The sequence below is a fragment of the Struthio camelus genome, chromosome 5 (genome assembly GCF_040807025.1).
Source record: "Struthio camelus isolate bStrCam1 chromosome 5, bStrCam1.hap1, whole genome shotgun sequence".
Classification (NCBI taxonomy): domain Eukaryota; kingdom Metazoa; phylum Chordata; class Aves; order Struthioniformes; family Struthionidae; genus Struthio; species Struthio camelus.
This window is the reverse complement of record NC_090946.1, coordinates 34,111,279-34,131,433: the sequence shown is the minus strand read 5'-3', so window position 1 is coordinate 34,131,433 and position 20,155 is coordinate 34,111,279. Positions and strand designations below refer to the sequence as shown.

The following is a 20,155-nucleotide window of genomic DNA, read 5'->3' as shown; positions in this document are numbered from 1 at the left end:
TCTTTACTGCATCTACCAGACAAGAATTACATCATTCTGTGCTGTCACCTTTTCGATTTTATTCCTCCTAGTAATTTGACCAGGGTTTCTGCTTTTTGTTTGCTTGCTTGCTTCCTTTCAAAATTACTGATGAGTTATAACTTCTTCCAAATTGACCATTTCTTATGTTTTCTTTTCTTCTTCTATTACATGAAGTCCTCCTTTTCCACATGATTTTTCACATCAGTTAGAGTAAAAAAAGTAGTATCTTTTTCTAAAAATTACTCAATTTTTTTTAAAGCCTAGATGCTATAGTCTTTAATCCTGTTGTCCTAGATGTCATATGGAAATATTTGTCCGGGCTCCTAAGATAATTGGAAAATAAATTATTTAAAATAATACCTAAGCTTGCATTCTGTAGAAACAGACAATAAACCTAACTTTGCCAATAAGAAGGGAATTATTCCCAGCAGATTACAAAGGTGGTACCCTTTAGATTGGGCCACCAAACTAACAGAGAACCTGAGTGTGGCAGCCTTCACCTGGTCTTAGTGTCAAGAAGCCTGCTTTGACAATGAAGCAAAATAGCATTTCAGTGTTAAATGCTAATTTGACCCCTTAACATGCACGGTATGTTTTTGGGGGACTTCTATACTCAACTTCACCCTCTGGGAGAGGAAGGACAAAGAAGGAAGAGTATGAAGCTGGGGACAGAGAGCAAAACACTAAAAACAGAATTTGGGAGCTATACAGCAGGAAAAAACCGTAATAGTTGAAAAACTAGCAATTTTTTTCATCAAAAACCAGAGCAACGCTTACCAGATAATCAGCAAAACGCCCTTGTGCTTGTACCTCCAGAGGCTAGGCCAAGCAGCACCCTGCCAAGCTATCCCATTTCCACAGCCTCTTCCCTCTTTTCCAACAGGACTTCGCTGCTAGTTTTCTCTGCTCACTACACCACCAGGCCCACTCGGCCCTGCCGCCCTACACCTCTTTGCCGAAGGCGGCCCTCTCCTCCAGCAGCCCCGGCCCCCCAGCACCACCGACCCTCCCCCCTCAGGCCTGCAGCAGGCCAACGGCGCAGGGCCCAGCCCAGACACTCACCCCGCAGCTCGTAGGTCCCGTGCAGGAACCTCCAGCCTCCTCGAGCGGGGCGAGAGGCGCCAGCGCCCAGAGCCGGCCGCCTGCCCAGCAGCAGCCGCATCACCCCCCTTCCCCCACCGCCCAGCCACAAGGAGGCCGCCATCTTGCTTCCCTTCGCGGCCCGGCCCGGCCCGGCCCCCCTGCGCCGCCGGGGCTGCCCCACTCGCTGCCTGAGCGGAAAGCGCGGCCGGTCGGGCCCGCCTCGGCCGGACGCGCTCGCAAGCGCGCCCCGCTCCGGCCCGCCTGGCGGCCGGCACAGCGGCGAGCCGGGCTGCCCCCCACCAGCGCCGGCCGCGAGCGCTCCGCCACCCGCCGCCTGGCTCCTGACCGCTCTTAGCGCCCCAGCTGCGCGCAGCCGCCCGCCCCCCCGCAGGCCTCTCCCCCGCCGCCCGCCTGGAGGCGAGGCGCCGAGACCCTCTCCGTCCCGGTCAGCCCCGCCGGGCTGAACGCCGCGCGTTACGGCCTGCGCCGGCCGGTGCCCCGCAGCCAGGGGCAGCGGCAGGGACGCGCTCGGCAGGCGCCCGCGCGGCCTCCCGGCCCCGCAGCGCAAGCCCCGAGAGAGGACCCCAGGCGGGCGCTATGGCCGCCGCCAACGGCCGCGACAGCGCGCAGGTAACGAGAGGGCGGGCGCGGCCGTTGGTGGGGGGGGGCGGGTGCCCTGCCGGCCCCGCCGCGCCGAGCCGTGCTGCCGCCGCATCCCCCTCGGGTCAGCGGGCGCTCCAGAGCAGCGGTTGGTGGTCGCCGTGGCTGAGAGTGTTTTTGCAGCCTTTGCCGTTAGCCATGAGAATTATCAAAGCACGGCTTGCTAGGAAAGAGCGAAAGGATCGGTTCAGTCAGGAAAAGAAAACAGAAACTGAGGAGTAAGTGGAGTTATTTTCCCAGTAGGTGAAATACTGTCACAGAGAGGAAAGGGAAGAAGCTCTTCTTTATGTCCATAGTTATTTGGAGAAGAGATAACGAGCTGAAGTGTCAGCAAGCAAGGTTTAGGTTAGGCAATAGGAAAATATTCTAATTTAGGACAGTGAGACGGATTGTCTGAGGAGTTCGTCACTGCCTGTCACGGTGACGTTGTCCTATTTTGAATAGGCTACAATGGGAGTTTCCAAACCTTCTCAGACCTGCGCCAGACTGTTCTCTCTGTGACTCCACCTTCCCTGTCCCCTTCCTCAGCACCGCCGCACCGTTTCGCACCCTTGGCTGCTGCTCCCAGCCGGCCGGCGCAGCCTCCTCGCTTTGGGGTGTGCGAGTCCGGCACCGACGGGAAGCGTTTCTGCGCAGCCAGCAGCCCTCCGTAGCAGGTGCGGCAGGATGCGAGCTGTCCGCCCCTTCAGGGAGGCTGGCCTAAATGCTCGCCTCTCTCTGCTGGGCTTCCAAAGACCAGGAAGAACGATCCTTCAGGGGCCACAAAATCCCAGCGCCCCTTTAAAGTCTTAAGCTCTTACTTTAGACGCTCGAGAACTGCTCGGTAATCTTCAGCTTTAGAGTCAGTGAAGTTCCCGGGGAGGGGGAGGTAGAGAAGAATGACAACAGCATTTTTTTCCTTTATGTTTCAGAAAGACTATCGATAGTCAGTAATAACCTTCTTACCAGTTTTGTTATTTGCTAGCTATTTGTTGCTTTTGTTTTTCATACTCTGTGAGTGCCCCCTTAACGTGGGATCCTGCTGCTCAACATATTTCTCTAGGAAATACCGTTTCGTGGATACAAATGACTAAGCTGAGCAGCACAGCTGCTAATCACTTGTTATATTTAAAAAGTATTAAAGGTTTTAATTGCTGTAACAAATAAAACTTTAAAGGAAAAAAGGCACACAACAAGTGATAATTTTCAATTGGAGGTCTATACTTGCTGTGAAAGTTTATAGTCTGAGGCTTTTACATGGTGTAGGAATCCTGACCACACTGTTTTCCTGTCCCTCCCTTACAATTATTTCTTTTTTTCTTACCTTTAAAAGTCCTTTCTGAATTGTAAAATCTTTATATGGTGTTGAAGGCATTGCAGAAAACAGACGTTCTTAAAGGATCATTATTTTTACTGCTTTTGTTACTTCATCCCTTTCTGTGCCATGTACAGATTTTAAATAGTAATCTACCAGCTTATTAATGGTACCTTTCTCACTTCAAATATATAGTGCAGAACCATTCATTTTTACCACATCAAACTTTTCAGTGTGTAGCTATTCAAAAGAAACCTCACAGGTTAGTGTGAAATAAGAACTGTATGATTTCATCTATGTAGTCTATGCTTATTTCTCAGAAAATGTATTTCTAAGCACTTTGTGAAGGGGAGGTACGTATTTAAAGGCACTGTTTATTTACCATAATATCTTAAACAGTACAACTATATTGTAGTTCAGTTTCATATCTTGTTGAAAACTATCTCTAAAAGTCTTGCAAATGGGCTCATTCTGCAAATAGCCTGGGTCCACCTTGATTTCCATTACATCAGTTTCACACTGTATTGTTACTGTTATTTTAGGTTTTGTAGTATTAGGTGTATGCACTTGAATAAAAAAGGGGAAAAACAGTTTTCTTTGAATAATGACAGTCTTTCTGTAAAAAAGCAATAATAATTTTATCAAAAGATTTGACTTTGACACCAAAAATATGAATTTTAAGTGAATGCTTTCAGTCAGTTACTCTTTTGAAATTTATCAGCAAACTTGTTTTTCAGAAGAATAATTTGATAGCTGGAAAAAGCAGTCTTTTTTTTTTTTTTTTTAAGCTCATGGAAATTTGTGAAGTTTTCCTTAATACCTAATGTGGAAAAATTAGATGAAAATCGTAAAAGCCAGCTAAATTGTTCATATTGGCTGTATCAGAGAACTAGTGGGCCAGATCCTGAGTTAGAGGTATAAAGAGAGAGAAAACCAATGGCATCTGCATTTTAACTTGCACTCATTTTTTAATTGATTTTCTAATTGAGATTTGGCAAAGAATAATCCTGTTGATTTGCCAGCTGCTTTTATATGTATTCGCTCCTAAGCCTATTCCAGGAAATAGCCTCTTTAGTTATTTTAAAACATGTTAAATAAATAGGTTGTGGTTATGAGTAGTATCTGCTGATCCTGGAAGAGTACTGTTAAATACTGAGGGTTGATTTATAATCCTGGGATTCTTCATAAAAATAGTTGGAACTCCTTAATAATATGTGGGTTTTGTATGCTTTTGATGAAAGCAGCTTCTGAATTTGAACTGTAAAAAAAAACCTTTGTAATGATTTTAAAGTGATTAAAAGCAATCATCTTCTCGCATTAATTATTGTCCAGAATCACCAGTGAGGGAAAATATGAAAGAACTGGAGGAATGTCATAATATAGCTTTTTCATATCTATATACATTCAATAAACAATAGCCATGTAAAACTATTTAACATGAGTTTATTCCATCAAAAGTAGAAGGGAGATAATTTTCTTTGAAATGAAAAGTATCAGTGTAGTACATAAGTTAGAAATACACAGTGATGTTATTTTAAATAAAAGACAAAACAAGATATTGTGGGATTCATAATTTTTATAGCAGGCAAATTTATAAAATAATAATTCTGTATAAATAAATTTGAACCACAAAGTGGGGACCTATAATTTACACACACTATGCACTTTTTCATATTTGTAAACATAAGATACATGCACTAATATTCTCAGAATCACAGTACATTTCAGAGGCATTAGTATTTGAGGAACATTTAGCTAGCCAGAATATTACTCCTTCAGTGAAGGAGAACTGAAAAGGAGTGGTTTCATTTTCAGCTGTGTGAATGGGGAGGAGGCTCAGAATGTTTTCACTCTGAATTTAGAAATCTGTTTATTTCACCTGTTTTTTGTTTTGGATTTTTTCTTTTTCATGTACTATTGTGTGTAGCATTTCATTTGTTTTAAGTAATGTGAATTAGTACAGGTTTATGGTGCTTTAAAAATCTAGCTTCTTGCATAGATTTCTAGGAATGCTGCTTAGAGTCTTGTTTCTGACTTTTGGAATGAATCAACAGGTGATTATTTCGTATTATTAAAAGAGACCCTAAAGAGTAGAAACAAAATCAGAATAGTTAGAAATAACATCTGCAGTGAACGTCAGTTCTTCAGAGATAGTAGCTTCAGAAACAAGTGTCACCGAAGAATATGGTACTACACTCTAAGCTGAAGATGGGAGTATTGATCAGGCTTGATACATATATACAAAGAATTATTTGAGAGTTGTCTGCAATAGTAGGGGACTGTATTTGATGTCATAAGAGTTTTTTCCAAACTAGCTTTTCTAAGCAGAAATTCAGCAACTTTTCATGAAAGCAATATAAGAGGGGTACTATGTTCTGCGTAATTGCTGATTTCTGTCACATACCCATGCATGAAACATAAAAACAACTGTATGACCATGATATTACAGGTAGAAATATTTCCCCATGCCAGGCAAATAAATTTATATAAATAAAAATACTGTTCTGTTTTTTTACTGTTTGATTCATTATTTGATGGATGCAGTTGTATCAGGGTCTTTGTGAAAACACATCTGATTTTTATTCTTACACTGGTAAACAGTGGGGACTTTGGTTTGGTTTTTATTGTCTAAAGTAAGCTAAAAGAATTACTGAAAACAACATGCAAACGTGTAAATTCGAGAATACAACATTAATTAAACTATTATCTTGCAGTTGTCTCTGTATATATCAGTTATATGTCTCATGTAAGTGGTTCCAACATTCAAAATTTTTGATTTTCCGGTGTAAACCTTATCAAAAGCTGCTGATATATGCTACTATTATTTTTACATGTTCAGTGCAGAGCAGTGTTTAGGATTTCCAATAAACAGTTTTGGTTTGATTTGTCTCTCTTAGATCAACCATGAATGAATCTCTGACACTACAAATACCTTTAGATATAAAAAAGTACACATACAAACGCACACTATTTATATGTGTATGTATATATACATAAAATAAACAATGGAATGCAGAAAAAATGAATACTATTTTTGTCCTCTGAAAAAAATATTAAAATAATGCAATTTGCCTTCTGGCTAAACTGCATATCAGGTGGCCTCTCATTGTAAAAATGTGGCAAGGTGAAGTTCATCAAATAATTTGCCAATAATTTCTATGGTATTTTTGACTGCTAAATAAAAATAATATATAACAGATAAAACATGTTCCACTGAGATTTGTAGCAGTTCTGCACAAGTTCTTATTACAACTCAGATTTTCACTATAAAATTTCAAATCTAGCAAAATTAGCCTACAGAAAACTGATTTAATAAGAATAAATATTGGTTGCGTTTTTCAGGTGGATGAATTTAGATGCATTTATTTTTCTTTTTTTTAATCACAGTAGTTCATGATTTGATCTCATTGATGACCTGTGGGTCACTGCACTCAAATAAGTTGGAGTTGATACCTTTCCTGTGAAGGATGATGAGGCTCACGTTTAGGGGGTTGATTTGTTTGTTTCAGGGTGCGAGTGGCCCCTACAGAACGTAAAGGGCATTGTACAAACACGCTGTCATGCTCTTAATGGAAGTTAGAGAAGAAGCCTAAATTAGATTATCATCTTGCAATACAAAGGTATTACCCCTTAAATTCAGTTCCAGAATAGAAATTATTAGCTTTGTGACGTTTGTGGTGGTTTTTAATTTATTTTTTATTTTTAGGAAGAGTTGCACCCAAGAAATCTTATCCCAGAGCTTTGTAGACTGTTTTATGGTTTAGGCTGGGTAACAGGAACTGGTGGAGGAATCAGCTTGAAACATGGGTAAGTAAAGATGGAAGAGTTTGAATGTGATGGTTATATAGAGAAGATGGCTATGTTTAATAGTTGGTGAAGGCATTGCAGTTCCATGGGGAATGTTTGAAAATTGAGAGTGAATGAGAAAGTGAAGGTGAACAGTAGCTGAGCTTAACCATAGGGAAGGGAGGGTGGCTAGTCCGAGCTAATCATTGGAGTTCCTTCAGTGGAGAAAGAGGCAGCTTCAGAGAATGATTTTTCCATCTTTTTTCTGTCTTTTAAGGTAGATGAATTGTCTTCAAGAGAGCAATTCATGCTCCCCTGTTCATTCCATTGACCGTGGAATTTAGATGATTAGCTTATACCAGGCACCCAGCTTTCAAATTCCTATGGTTAGATGAGATGAGATGAATCGCACCCTAGACACGTTGCGGAGATGCTATTTCCTTTAATAAGGGCATTACAGTTCTACTGAGATGATTTCTAAAGAGAGATTCATGGCATATAGTTGGATAGGCACCAGCAAAACAATTTTTGGTGTGCATCCACTACTAAGAAGCACTGCACTGCTCTTTCATTATTCATGCCCCCTATTCACAATTTCCAAGCTTTTAATGGATACAGAGCTCCTCTTAGTGGCCATTGAGAAAGAAGTACTCATTGTGCCACAGGTATTTTGTACGGCGCGGTGCAATTCTGTATACAGTCAAATGGTGTTGAAATGCTGTAACTTGACATTGCCTGACATTTCATCTTTCTGACATACGCTTGCACGCAGACATGAACAGGCATTGCCATTCAAGCATCTGTTATGAAATGCAGGCTCTAAATGCTAATCTTCATGCTATTCTAAGAGCTTTGGCAGGTCATTTCACTTCTCTGCCTGGTTTGGCAAACAAAGCAACAGCAATAATAATCAGAGAAATGTTAAGAGGGTTAGTTCTTGTTTTGAAAGTTCTTTGTCTATGGAAGTATCTGTCTAGTGCTAAATGTAGGTTATGGCCGAAAAAAAGTCAATAGAGAAAAAACACTAGCATGTTGGTACAATTTTCCTCAGCAGCTCTATCACTTGGTTGCTCAGCGTACACTGAAATACATACTTGAGTTGGTACTGATATATCTTATGTGGTGTAGAATAGGAATCTGTGTGACTGTATTCATTTTTATACCTACAGTAGTGGTAGGTATATTTCAGAATAAATAGACGAAACTGAAAGAGTGGACTAGCTTAGAGTTTCTCCGTAGGAGATAACTAAAGAACAATTGAAATTTGCTTAAAATTCTAGCAACTAATCTTACCAGCTATTCTAATCAGCATTACTCATTGGACAGTTCATATGAGCTACGCAGAATATATACATCAATTTGGATATGGGATATCATATTGAAAAACGATCTATAATTCTCTGTCAAGTGTCCTATATTTCAAATACTGCCTTTCAATATCAAATTTTCCCTGCACATTTAATTTCTGACAATGTTAAGGAAGAATACATTTTTCATTAGTAACCCAATTACCACTTGATTTCTCAATATCTTGCTCTCTAAATCATCTTGCTCATGCCGAGGTAGGAAAACTAAATTAATGAAATGTCAGTGGTGTTAATTCATGAGTGTTAAAAATTACAAACCTGTTAAAGCCACATTTTGATGTGCTTCACAGCTGTTTTACCTATGTGAAAAGTACCTCACCTTAACATTTATATATTTTTTGGAAGGTGCCCTATTGTCCAGAAATACAAACATCTCATTTTCCCTAGGAAACGTATCTGTAACTTGACTAATTATTCACTAGATGTCTCTGCGCTTCTGAATTTAATACATTGCCTTTGCAACTGAGTAATGATTACAGATGTGAGGGAAAACAATCTTATTTTTTGTCTGTTATCGAAAATATTTCACATCTCGTCTTAAAATCATTTTAATCTAATTCTTTTTTTTTATATTGTCTGTTCATGTAAACCTTGCAAGAAGTGATGCACTTCTACTTAAATTTCAGTCACTTAATTGCACTGAATTAGTGTTAATTATTTTAGCCATACAAATAAATATATCCATGCATTTAAAAAATATATATAAATTACACTGTTCCAACAAAAACACAAGTATTTACATTGTAGAATGTAAATATTATAGTTGGCATTGCTTATAGATAGTTTGTGCAGATTTTTGTAAATATATAAATAAAAGTGTTTTATCACTTTTTTGGGACAGATCAGAATCTGCTTGAATATTATTTTTTGCTCCATTTTTGTTCTCAATTCTGGGGGTCTGAGTCTGGAATTACTGCATGGGAAGGTTGTGTGGTTTTTTCTAATAGGAAAGATAAGACTTCCTGTGCATGTTTCAGATCTCTTGGCAAGCTGAAAGCAGTATTCTGAGCCCGCGTAAGTTACAGAGATTTTGATGATCTGGTTGTATTTTGAAAACCATCTACGTGTGAATATATGGAAGGAGCAAGAAAATGATTAAATTATCATGGATTATCTTTGCTTTTTCCTATATGTAACTTTTCTTAGGAATGAAATCTACATCGCTCCTTCAGGAGTCCAAAAGGAAAGAATACAGGTAGGTTGAACTGTATTTTTACCTCAGAGCTCATCTCAAAATGGATGAAATTACCTTTATTTAGAGTTTCATTTTTCCTTACATGAAGTTTGAAATCTGTTATACTGCTGACTGCCTTCTTGGAGCAGCTGTGGAATTACCTACTGTTAAGTAATCCGCTAGCATAGCAAGCCACTGTTTGTTTCAGTGACGCGTACAGATTAGTCTTGATGATCTCTTTGCCTTAAGTTAACACGGAAGACCATGAGATTTGAAAGTCACTCTAGACAACTTATCCTTTGTCAAATTTAAATAGCTTTCTTGCTAGCTGGCTTCAATTTCAGCTTACTGTGGCACATATAAAATTAAGCATTAACACCTCTTTTCTATTTTTTTTCATTTGAGGGATTACAAATCTTTTTTTCGTCTTGAACTTCAGTAAATAGATAGACAAGGTCACCTTGTCAGGGGAGAGCCTGTCTCAGTTCCTTTCCCATAAGAGCAAAAAACCAAAATGTAAGTGGAGGGAAGAATAGTAAATGATACCTATTTTATGACAGCAGGAACTTCCCCAAAATAGAATTATACATGGAAACGATTTGTTGTTTTACAGCTCTGAGAGTTAGTACAAGGAAAAATGAAAGGGATATCTGTGCTGATAGAAACTTGAAGTTTTGCATAATGCTCAATAAGAGTGTTAGCAAGTTAGGCAAAGGCGTAAGATGGCAAGATGTAATACCCTTTTCATCGCTGGCAGCAGCAGTGGATTGAGTGCAGTGAGCAAGGTGATCTCTTGCAATTCTGTTTTCTGCTGATTTTGTAAGTAATTTTAGAAGAAGAAGGTTTTATTTTTACCCTAAACAGTACTCTGTACTCTGTACTATTACAAACAGCTGTTTTTTGCTAAGGTAGCATTTGTGAAAAGCAAGGTTAAGAGAAAAATCAGTTTTGCAAGTTAAATATCTCTTATGTAAGTTTAATATATATTCTTTGGTTCTTTAAGGAGGAAGGAAAGAGTACATCTACGTTTCTTTCTTTGAATAGGTTACTACGTTTTTTCTTAGATGGATTGCATGTTACTTAGCTATGGTCTCTCTCCCTTCCTAGTAAGTTTTAGATTTGCAAACCTTTGCTTGACAGCAGTCTGAATAAAAAGGGTGCCTAATATTCATTCACATTGCACAGTGATGGTAATTAGTATTAGAAGCTAGAATAAATCTGGTGCGTTATAGCAATTTTACAGAGTTAAATTGTATTCTTTATTGAATATATGTTGTAAATATATAAATCTCCCTAGAAGGAAAACAAAACTGTCTGGGTCATCACAGATTAAAATAATTTCTTCTCTCTTACAGCCAGAAGATATGTTTGTTTGTGACATAAAAGAACAGGACATCAGTGGGCCTCCACCACACAAGAAACTAAAGAAAAGCCAGTGCACACCTCTTTTTATGAATGCTTTCACTATGAGAGGTATGTAATTAATATTTTTAATTCAGAGATGACTAAAGCACTATACACGTATTCACAAAATCAAATTCGGCATCAGGATTCTTTATCCATGGAAAATTATGGTTAAAAACATGAAACTGTGAACTAAATTCAGTTGTACAAGAATGAATAGGATGGGAAATAACCCATGGTTGTATCCTGTGAGGTTAATTCATGCTTTAACCTTCGTATGTAGTTGCACCTATGATCATAATTATAGCACCAATTTATAGTATTAGTAGTTTGGGGGAGGTTACAGCAGCTTTATACCAGTAGTTTTGCTTATTTAGCAACTATGTTTTAGATCGGCGTGCATCCTGTTTCTATGGTCAGAGGTTCTAAATGACTGATAGGAATAAATAGTATGAAACTTGCCTTTTGCTTATAATTAGGTTGCCAATTCCAGTTCAGGATCTGTTTCCTTTTCTGGTATCAGAGATGTTACAGAAAGCTCATTTGTTGCAGTTCATTGTTACATTTAGGTAGCAGCAGGTGGGTTCTGATGTTGCCCATGATGTTCTGCCCCTTTCTCTTCCATGCTTGGACTAGATTGGAGTCCCTACAGATGGACAGTAATAGAGAGTTTTTGCAGTTGTATAAGATTTACATATGTCCTTTCAGGAAAGGACTTAGGGAGTCTCTTCTGATCTTCCTGTACCAGGAACTTATATATATACCTGAGGAAAACTCACTTCCTATTTTTGGCAACATTGCAGCTTTATTAATAAACTATAATTATGGTGTATGCCTCTTTCCATCGTGGCACATGGTAAAAATAAAATAACAATAAATAACATTTCAGAGAATCAATCTATAATTCAGGAAGAGTAGCTGCATGACAAGATGCATAACCAAGCTCCTCCTCACAAGTAAATCTGTTAATTCTTTAGAATCTCAGGACGCTGATAACATTAGAGTGTTTCGGTCACTACGGTATGTAAAGAAATGTAAAAATAGTTATTGTTTCTCCTGGAATCGGTACTAAAAGTTGATGTTGGTGTCCTAAAATGATTCATAATTATCCCTTATAGACGAGTGATTATTTCCTACTTTTGTTTAGGTTGCCATGTATTTTCTCCCTCAAAAACGGTAGATGACCATTTGCTAAGATGCCTAGTCATAAGAAGTGAATATGCGAATAAAATATTCTTAATAGACACACTTTAAAATTAATTACAAAACAATTCTTTTTGTCTTTTTCTCATCTTAGGAGCAGGCGCAGTGATCCATACTCATTCCAAGGCTGCTGTTATGGCTACCCTTCTTTACCCAGGGAGTGAATTCAGTATTACCCATCAGGAGATGATAAAAGGAATCCAGAAGTGTACTTCGGGAGGATATTACCGGTATTTCAATATATTTAAGAGCAGAGGCATGCTATTTGATCACTCGTATCAATCAAAATAATAGATGACAAATAATTTGAGTTATGTGCATTAAAGTGTGTAATTTAAAGTATTAGGAATAAGAAGTAACATCACCTCCGTAATAAATAAATCAGTCATTGGCTTCCCCTGAGAAGGTCTCATTCCTATGGAAGAGAACTGAGAGAAAATCTTGTAATGTCAAAATTACTGTGGTCTCTCTAACTACAGGCACAACCAAAATAAAGAGCTATGTCCTGACAAAAATCTCAAGAACGGAGGCATTAACACATCTATACCAGGTTAAACTGCAACTGTAGCCAACCAGCATTAGGTTGGATTGATAAAGAACAAACTGCATTTGGGTGGACTTTGGGTGTGCTAACTTAAGGCAAGTTAAGAGAGTAGAGGGATTTCAAATTTTACTGGAGAGACTTTGAAAGAACTTCAGAATAAACAGCTCATTAAAGATAATGTTATTACTTTTCAAGGATGAGCTCTGAGGTAAGTGCTGAGTTATTCCAAATTATGTGTGATGGCTTGTTTTGAGGACTCCACCCACAGAGTATTGAATTGAGACCAGCAAACAACATTTATATAATATGTGACAATTAGAGGAAAAATTGAAATGCTAAATTCTTTCCACTTTTTGATGTTAATATTTGTAACTGACAAATGCCTTTTGGCAAGGGAGCAAAATGTTTGGCTTGAGATTTTATGCTGGGGCATATTCAGAGTTTTGGCTGACTTGCCAGTTTTACCTTTTTCTCAGCATTAACATTTGTTTTTTTAATGTGGCAAAACATCCTAGCAAATACTGAATTGTCTAAACAACACAGGTTTTAAAAATCAGGACCAATTTCCTTTTCTGGATTTGCGTTCTGAATTCTCAAACATTCCTAAATGTTAGTCAGGAGACATTTCATGTATTGGATTCCATATCAATGCATTCTCCTCTGTCACCCTTTTCCTTTAACAGAAAAACAAAAGGAATCAAAGCTGCTAATAAAGTTGGTTGCCACTACGTACATATTTGTAGATTCTGATTCCACTATCTTGTCTCCAAGAAACTCTAATTGCATTGAAAAGGAATAGTGCAGAATAGGATCTTTCAAAAAAGGGATTAAGAATACATTGCTTCTAATTACATAAACCTTTTCTGGAAGCTATCCAGGAAAACATTACAGATAGGATAATCAGAAGTATTCTGTGGCCTAGATATGATTCCAATGAAGCCAGAATAGTTTTACCTTTGACTTCAGAAGAGGAATCAGACCCATAATAAAAAGCTTTGACAGTCTTACCCTCAAACTGTTTCAAGATATTTTATAGGAAAGTTTGACTGAACATGATCTCCTTTTGTTTCAATAAAATACTTGATTCCTGTTTAGTTTAACCTCAGTCTTCTGAGGCTTTTATGGATATTAGTTTTTGTTAAGAAGTTTATGGTTATGATTAGGAATCAGTTCATGGTGTTTATGCATGCTATCTGAGGCAAGAGGTAGAGTAACGTGGGGTTCTTCCAAACTCATGTCCAAACAGAAAGCAGAACCTACGAAACCAATCCCTTAGCTGTTCTGGCCTTATTCGTAGCAAACACTCCAAATCTAATTTTAATGGCCAGAACATATAAGAGTCTAAGTAAATCTACAAACGTTTCATTTTCTACATTCACTATTTTTATAGACTTCCTTGGGAAAGCATCATTATTTAAAAATGTAAGAGATCAGACTTTTTAAATTTTGTGAATGTCTAATATGGAGTATAAGCTGTATTGTTTTTAGCATTCTTTCCTATCTGTGCTTTTTAAAAGTAAGTTCTACTAGCATCTACCCATGAAATATCTATGTGATCTTGGTGATAAATCTGAACCTGAACTGGGGACTCATTAAAAATATTTAAACAAGTTTCTGCCAGTGTTAATTAAGGTTCAAACAATGCCAAATATCCCAGTCCTCCTTCACAAGAAACTGTTAGGCAAGTTCCACTGAGGAACGTGCATCATCTTGTCTTTGGAACAGGGGTTCTCAAGCTCTCTTAAGATCGCATATAGCCCACCAATCGCTCTATCACAGAAGAGAATTTATTTTTCAAACGTCGACTCTTCTTTCTGTTTCGACTCTTCCTTCTATTTATATGCCTTAGCAGGACAATCTTATTTCCAGGGGCTTTTTGGACTACCTAAATTTAATTTTTTTCTGCTCTCCAGCAAATAGTTTCATTTCCTTCTTCATGATGTGATTCTTTTAAATAATTTAATCTGAGATCAAGCTTGTAGGTCATGCCAATACAGGATGAAGAAAGACTGAAAAAACTGCAAAGGGATTGCAAAGTGGTGATATGTGAACAAACAACCGTACCTAATACTTTAAAGTGTTATTTTCTTTTTATACCTCAAGTATGGGTCAGGTGTTGCAGGCTTAGCATAAGTTGGGAAGTGAAAGATATTACTGAGAGTTTGTATGTCACAGAGTGACTCACAAGAGAAGAGCTTAAAATCACTAGTGCTGAGAATCTGTTAACAACTGTAAGCAATGTAAGCAATCAAAGGAGAATCTCTTTCACAGGGAAAAGTGTAAGTCTACGATAGATGATACTCCCAAACACAATCTTTTAGATGCACAAACACCTATTTTTCTATTTAGATATGACGATACGCTAGTGGTTCCCATTATTGAGAATACACCAGAAGAAAAAGATCTCAAGGAAAGAATGGCACACGCAATGGATAAATACCCAGACTCTTGCGCTGTGTTGGTCAGACGTCACGGAGTTTATGTATGGGGAGAAACATGGGAAAAAGCCAAAACAATGTGAGTACAATTTAGGAAGATGGTGTCCTTTGCCATTATACCCTCAAAATTTTAATGAGTTTAAAGCTATGTGTACCCCTCACCTATTGTTAATAATTCAGAACATTCCTAAGTTCTAGGCTCACCTTTTGATTTTCCTCTCTTGCAGTAATGCTGGCTAATAGGGTTCACAACATTTTTCTCTCCTATGGAAAAGACCCTCCCCATATGAAACCTGCAGACAGTCTCTGCTTTTATATGATACCTTCCAACTGTTTGTATCGTCTTCCCTAGTTCCTTTTGCTTTGGGAATCTAGTTCATTTGTTGGTGGAAATGGAGAAGGTCAGGATCATGCAGCAAAAATGCCAGGACCCAGAGTGTCCCTGCTAACTTTCCCATACCATAGTGATGGAAATGAGCGATAATAGAGCTGTCCAGTCAGACCGCAGCATTGGTGATACACAGCTCAAGGAAGACAATTTTTCACTTTCATAGAATGTGGTAAAGCTTGAGCCTAACTTTACATTTCTCCTTTTAATTTTAAGGTGCGAATGTTATGATTACCTGTTTGACATCGCAGTGCAGATGAAGCAGCACGGGCTAGATCCTTCGAAACATCCATCGGGAGAAAATGGGATCCTGTAAATAGCAACAGCTTTTATATTCAGGTGTGAATTTATGTGTAGAGGTCAAATGGGGTCTGTATGGAGGGAGATACTGCATACAGTGATATCTATTGAGTCTGCATTCCCAGGAAGGTGACAAATCAGACTTCAATACTGCATCTCTCTCCTCACCCCCCACCCACAGCTCTATAAACACTGCAGTTGTACCTGTGCCTGAAGTAATGTACCCTTACCTTGCAGTGCAACAAGAGGAACTGTATTTATAGTTAAGTAAGTCCTGTGCATATTTTAGCAACTATGTACCGCACAGAATGCAATTTCTTTACGTCTTTTTAAAACTAAAATATGTCAGGTGTTACAAGAAAAAGCAGTGAAGGAAAGAGACTCCAGCCTAGTAAGTTAATGTATACAAAGATATCCGAACACCCACTGTCATTCTTTAGCTTGGAGGCTCAGGCATCAGTTTCAGTCTGTCTCAGTGGTGTTGAGGATTTTTCCTTATTTAATTGGTGGCTTTTTTCCTTCAGCAGGAATGACTGGTTGCAACTTATAAATTAAGTTTCACTGATTAGTGTCATGTGTTTACCTTGTACAGTGATGCTACCATGATTTTGTTTTCTAATGCAGCAATGCTCAACGTTTTATAAACTTCCCAGAACCAGTATTTTTAAAAGCAAGTATGTAATATGATCAGGCAGTACTTTATATAAGCGATGGAGAAGGATCTCTGAAACAATTCTCACACAAGCTTTGTCCAGCTTAGTATGGCAAAACACATTGGTAGCGTGATGCTTCAGAGTTTGGGCACCTCTTCCTGAAAATCTGAGCGAGTTTGAAGATAGCAGTGCTGACATGATAAAGGAGTTGCTAGAGTAAACTCATGGTCTAATTAAGCAGAATGGGCTAACTCATTGCACAAAGTTGGCCCATCAGATAATTCTGTCCACCCACCACATTTGCATCAGAAGAGATGAAAAATGGTTGCTTAGGCAGCATAAGCACAGAACAGCCAGGCACTCGGAGCCTTAGCCATTATGCCCACACTGGATGAGGAAGCAGTGGGACAGAAGGCTTGCTGTCAAATGAGTCTCTGCACAACCAGGCATTTGGAAGGCTGCCACTGCGTTCAGGGCTGAAGACACGCTGCCTACCGCACTTGCACAGAGCTACCACGCGGCCCATGATACAGGTTCTAAAATTGCTCTTCAGCCCCTGCAATTGAAGAAGTTGGACTAGCATGACAGCGTTAATATCCCTTTATTTTTTTCTTATGCCTAAATACCTTGTTTTAGAATATCTTCTCTTCTCTTTTTTTTTCCCTGCGCAGATTTCTTCTTACATCATTATGGGAGTTTCAGGTTCCATGTCACACCACTGAAAGCAGAAGGAGGTGCTGTTATACTCAGTTGATTGGCAGATGCTACCCATCAGTTTAGACGATCAAAGAGGAAAAGGAGAGTTAAAATGAAGAAAATCCTAAACAGTCATTGCTATTTATGAATGTTGTCAAAGACTACAGTGGGAGAAATGAAAATTCAGATGCAAAAAACTTTCTTTGCGGAAGGCTATGGAGAATTAATGTGACATTTTGTTTGTATGTTTTAAAAATTCACGCTTCTTGATCCTGATCCTCAGTTAGATCATTTAACTTGCTCTGGATCTTGATTTCCGAAAGATAAAGTAGCCTTTATTCTTAGGAAAAAAAGTGAGACCCCTCCCCCCCCAAATTAAGTTAGGTATAAAGTTTAAAGCATTGGTTGAACTCTTGGTTAATGTGTAGTACGTTAATAAGATCTCTGAAATTAAGCATATGTATTTCTAATCCTCTTTTAGCTGTCATTGTAAGGAGTAGGTGACATAATTTTATAGCTTGCATTTGGAAATCATTACTGAGAAGAGTACTCTGGATCTTGTCTATTTTTTACCTCTGTAAATACCTCGATAAAATTTTAAGACTGTTATGATTTTAAAACAGCTTTTTATGTCCTACAATTATCCAGCCTAAAGTAGATTTAATCTAACTTTATGATTCAAAGAGGAAGCTCATTAAAATAAAATCTCACATATTTACGTGTTTTACCTATATATCGTCTTTCAAAACTTCATGGAATGGACCCCAGTGGAAGTAATCGAAGCCTCAGTTGACCAGCTTTCTGTTTGAATATTGAGACTCTAGTCCCAAGGATGACACGAGAGTGAATGAGAGCCAATAGGCCAACTTATGCTGCCTGAGGGAGAGGTCTTGTTTTCCCCTCCTGTTTTCTGCTGCGGGCCATGCATTTCCACCACCTTCCTGGCATCGTCTCTGGCACTTTTTTGAGCTTCCATGAGGTGAATTAGTTCGTTAACCTAAGCGAAAATTACTGCAGGGGGGAAAAAAGAAAATGATATTGTTTCCTAATCAGTCACCGATAAGTTGAATTAGCTTAGAGATCGGTCCAAAGAGTACCGGGGCTGGGACAAAAGTGGAAATGGCTAAAACGGAGGATGAAAGAAGAAGAGGGAGACCCTCCCCCTTTTGATGGCAATGACTGTTCAACTTACTCAAGTACTCTTCTAAGTATTCCACTAAACCAGGAAGTCAGAAAGAAACTTCTTATATTTCCCTCCCATTTAATAGCATTGACTTACTTTAGTTATTATGCCAGATTACTGATTATAGCACAACATATACTTTTGGTATAGTGGTAATTGTGTTGTGCTGAACTTACGCAATAAAGGTATTGTTTTGGCTTGGTGGCTGTTTGTGTCCCCTTGTAACAGTCAGTCACTAGACTCAGACAGAACTCATCTGCGGTAAAACATTATGGTGTAAGCTAAGTGCCTGCTGTCCTGTTACATTCTTACATCGAAGGAGTAAGCAGATGTGGACCTCTTCTGGATTTTCTTACACATTTTAGGTATGCAAGTATAACATTGAATATGTTTGGCATTTTTTGCCATTCAGTTTATCTTCTGAGCTTTGCTGGGAATCTAGGCGATCAAAAACTAAAGGAGGAGAGAGTCCTATTAGACTCATACTGCTTCGTTGTATATCTGACATGCTTTTTTTTTTTTTTTTTTTTTAAGCCCAGAGTCCACCCCAAATGCTCATTGTCCCTTCCCAAATGCTCATTCTACCTCATTCTTACCATTCATAGAGAAAAACAATATTCAGTGCTATGCTGACAGACTGGCAGGTTTCATTAAGAACTATGTCCTGTGACACTTACTTAGACAGGTTTGCCCTACCCTGATGTAAGCAGCGATGGGCCTGCCGTGTGCAACCTTTAAAGTGAGGGGGTTCTTCATTCTTGTGAAATGATAGTTATTGCTTACTTACGTCAGGCTGTTGACTGTGTTTTTAATTGACACGTTTCTCATTATTAGACACTTATTTGTCAGTGATAAATATTTTGCAGTGACTCTGTATCCTGTGATGGTACGTGGACTGCAGCAGAAACTTGCATAGAAAATGTTGGGTTTTAGATCAGAGCGCAACTCGGGGCAGGCTGCATACTCCTGCTCTAGTCAGGCACAAGTCACATCTAAATAAGACCTCAAAGGCATAACAGACATGAAAGAAAAGCAGATTGTGTTTTCCTGAATGTTCTTCCTCATGGTCATGCTAAAAAAAAAAAAAAAAAAATTACCTATTGATGTGACAGTCCACTTAGTGATGAAACCTAGTTGCCGTCTATTGATTGTGACCTCTGATACATGCTTTAAACTGCTAAATCTCTGCAAAAGTGAATTCCTGTGGTATTCTGATGCTGATGTCAGAACAGGACATAATTATATCATTCCATGATAATGATGTTTTGTAAGGATAAAGATGTTTTTACGCTTCTTGGTTTTGTTTTGTTCTATGTGGATATTGAAAGACTACAAAAGAAGACTCAAGGAAAGTATTTTTTGCCAAATATTTTCCTCTGGGGTCATATGTTAATTACAAATATTCACTTCCTTAGGCAAATACAATCTGTAATTCTGTTCTTTCTAAAATTGGTGCAAAATACAAGTTTTCTATAGTAGTTATCACGATTACTTTATTTGGGACTCTCATATACTCAGAATCTCAGTCAGTGGTATGGAAATGAGCTAAATATACTGTCCTCATATCTGTTTGATATCTGTTTGATATGAGGAGCCCTCAGCAAAGAAATCAAAGATGTCACAACCTTGTTATCTTCATAAACTTGTGAAATGATTGCTGTTTCCCAGAGTGTTCAGAAGGCTTTTACTTTTACAGTTCAGCTCCAATTATGTAAAACAAAAATGTTGAAATTTCCTAATTTAAAGCTTCTAAATTTCTATCATTTGGAAGTCTAGATCACTTTCTGATGTGAATTGATTACTAAGCCGGTGAGATATTTTTATCTGCATCGTAGCTGATTATTTAAGTTTAGAATCATCAGATAGTGTTATGTAAAAGTGACATAATTCCCATTTCGGGTGACTCATTCAAAATATTAAGTTCCAATATTTCCTAATAAAAGTAATTTCCCAGCAAACTT

General features: G+C 38.5%; 2 protein-coding genes across 6 annotated transcripts in view; one reads left to right on the top strand and one right to left on the bottom strand.

The window, feature by feature from the left end:
* Nucleotides 1–2,437, bottom strand: part of PDHX (pyruvate dehydrogenase complex component X) — a 63,751-nt gene extending 61,314 nt beyond the window's left edge. The window contains exon 1 of one of the 5 annotated variants that reach the window (XR_011141441.1): nt 1,084–1,248. Coding sequence is in view for 1 of the 5 variants with exons in the window: in XM_068945456.1 (XP_068801557.1) it covers nt 1,084–1,225 (142 nt within the window). In the remaining 4 variants the exon portion in view is untranslated. Of the gene's footprint in view, nt 1–798; nt 1,013–1,083; nt 1,258–2,240 lie in introns of those variants that run through there. The other 4 variants (XM_068945460.1, XM_068945456.1, XM_068945459.1 and 1 more) reach the window with 4 other exon arrangements.
* On the top strand, nt 1,383–19,488 carry APIP (APAF1 interacting protein). Its single transcript, XM_068945461.1, has 8 exons — nt 1,383–1,734; nt 6,765–6,865; nt 9,358–9,406; nt 10,741–10,858; nt 12,087–12,222; nt 14,886–15,053; nt 15,579–15,701; nt 16,987–19,488. The coding sequence occupies exons 1-7, from the start codon at nt 1,702–1,704 to the stop codon at nt 15,676–15,678; spliced, it is 705 nt and encodes a 234-aa protein (XP_068801562.1). The 5' UTR covers nt 1,383–1,701; the 3' UTR covers nt 15,679–15,701; nt 16,987–19,488.
* The last annotated feature ends 667 nt before the right edge of the window (nt 19,489–20,155 follow it).

Coding starts and splice junctions, on each gene's coding strand:
- APIP (XM_068945461.1), top strand. CDS start 1,702: ATGGCCGCCGCCAACGGCCGCGACAGCGCGCAG. Junction 1,735..6,764: donor ACGGCCGCGACAGCGCGCAG/GTAACGAGAGGG, acceptor TTTTATTTTTAG/GAAGAGTTGCACCCAAGAAA. Junction 10,859..12,086: donor GAATGCTTTCACTATGAGAG/GTATGTAATTAA, acceptor TTCTCATCTTAG/GAGCAGGCGCAGTGATCCAT.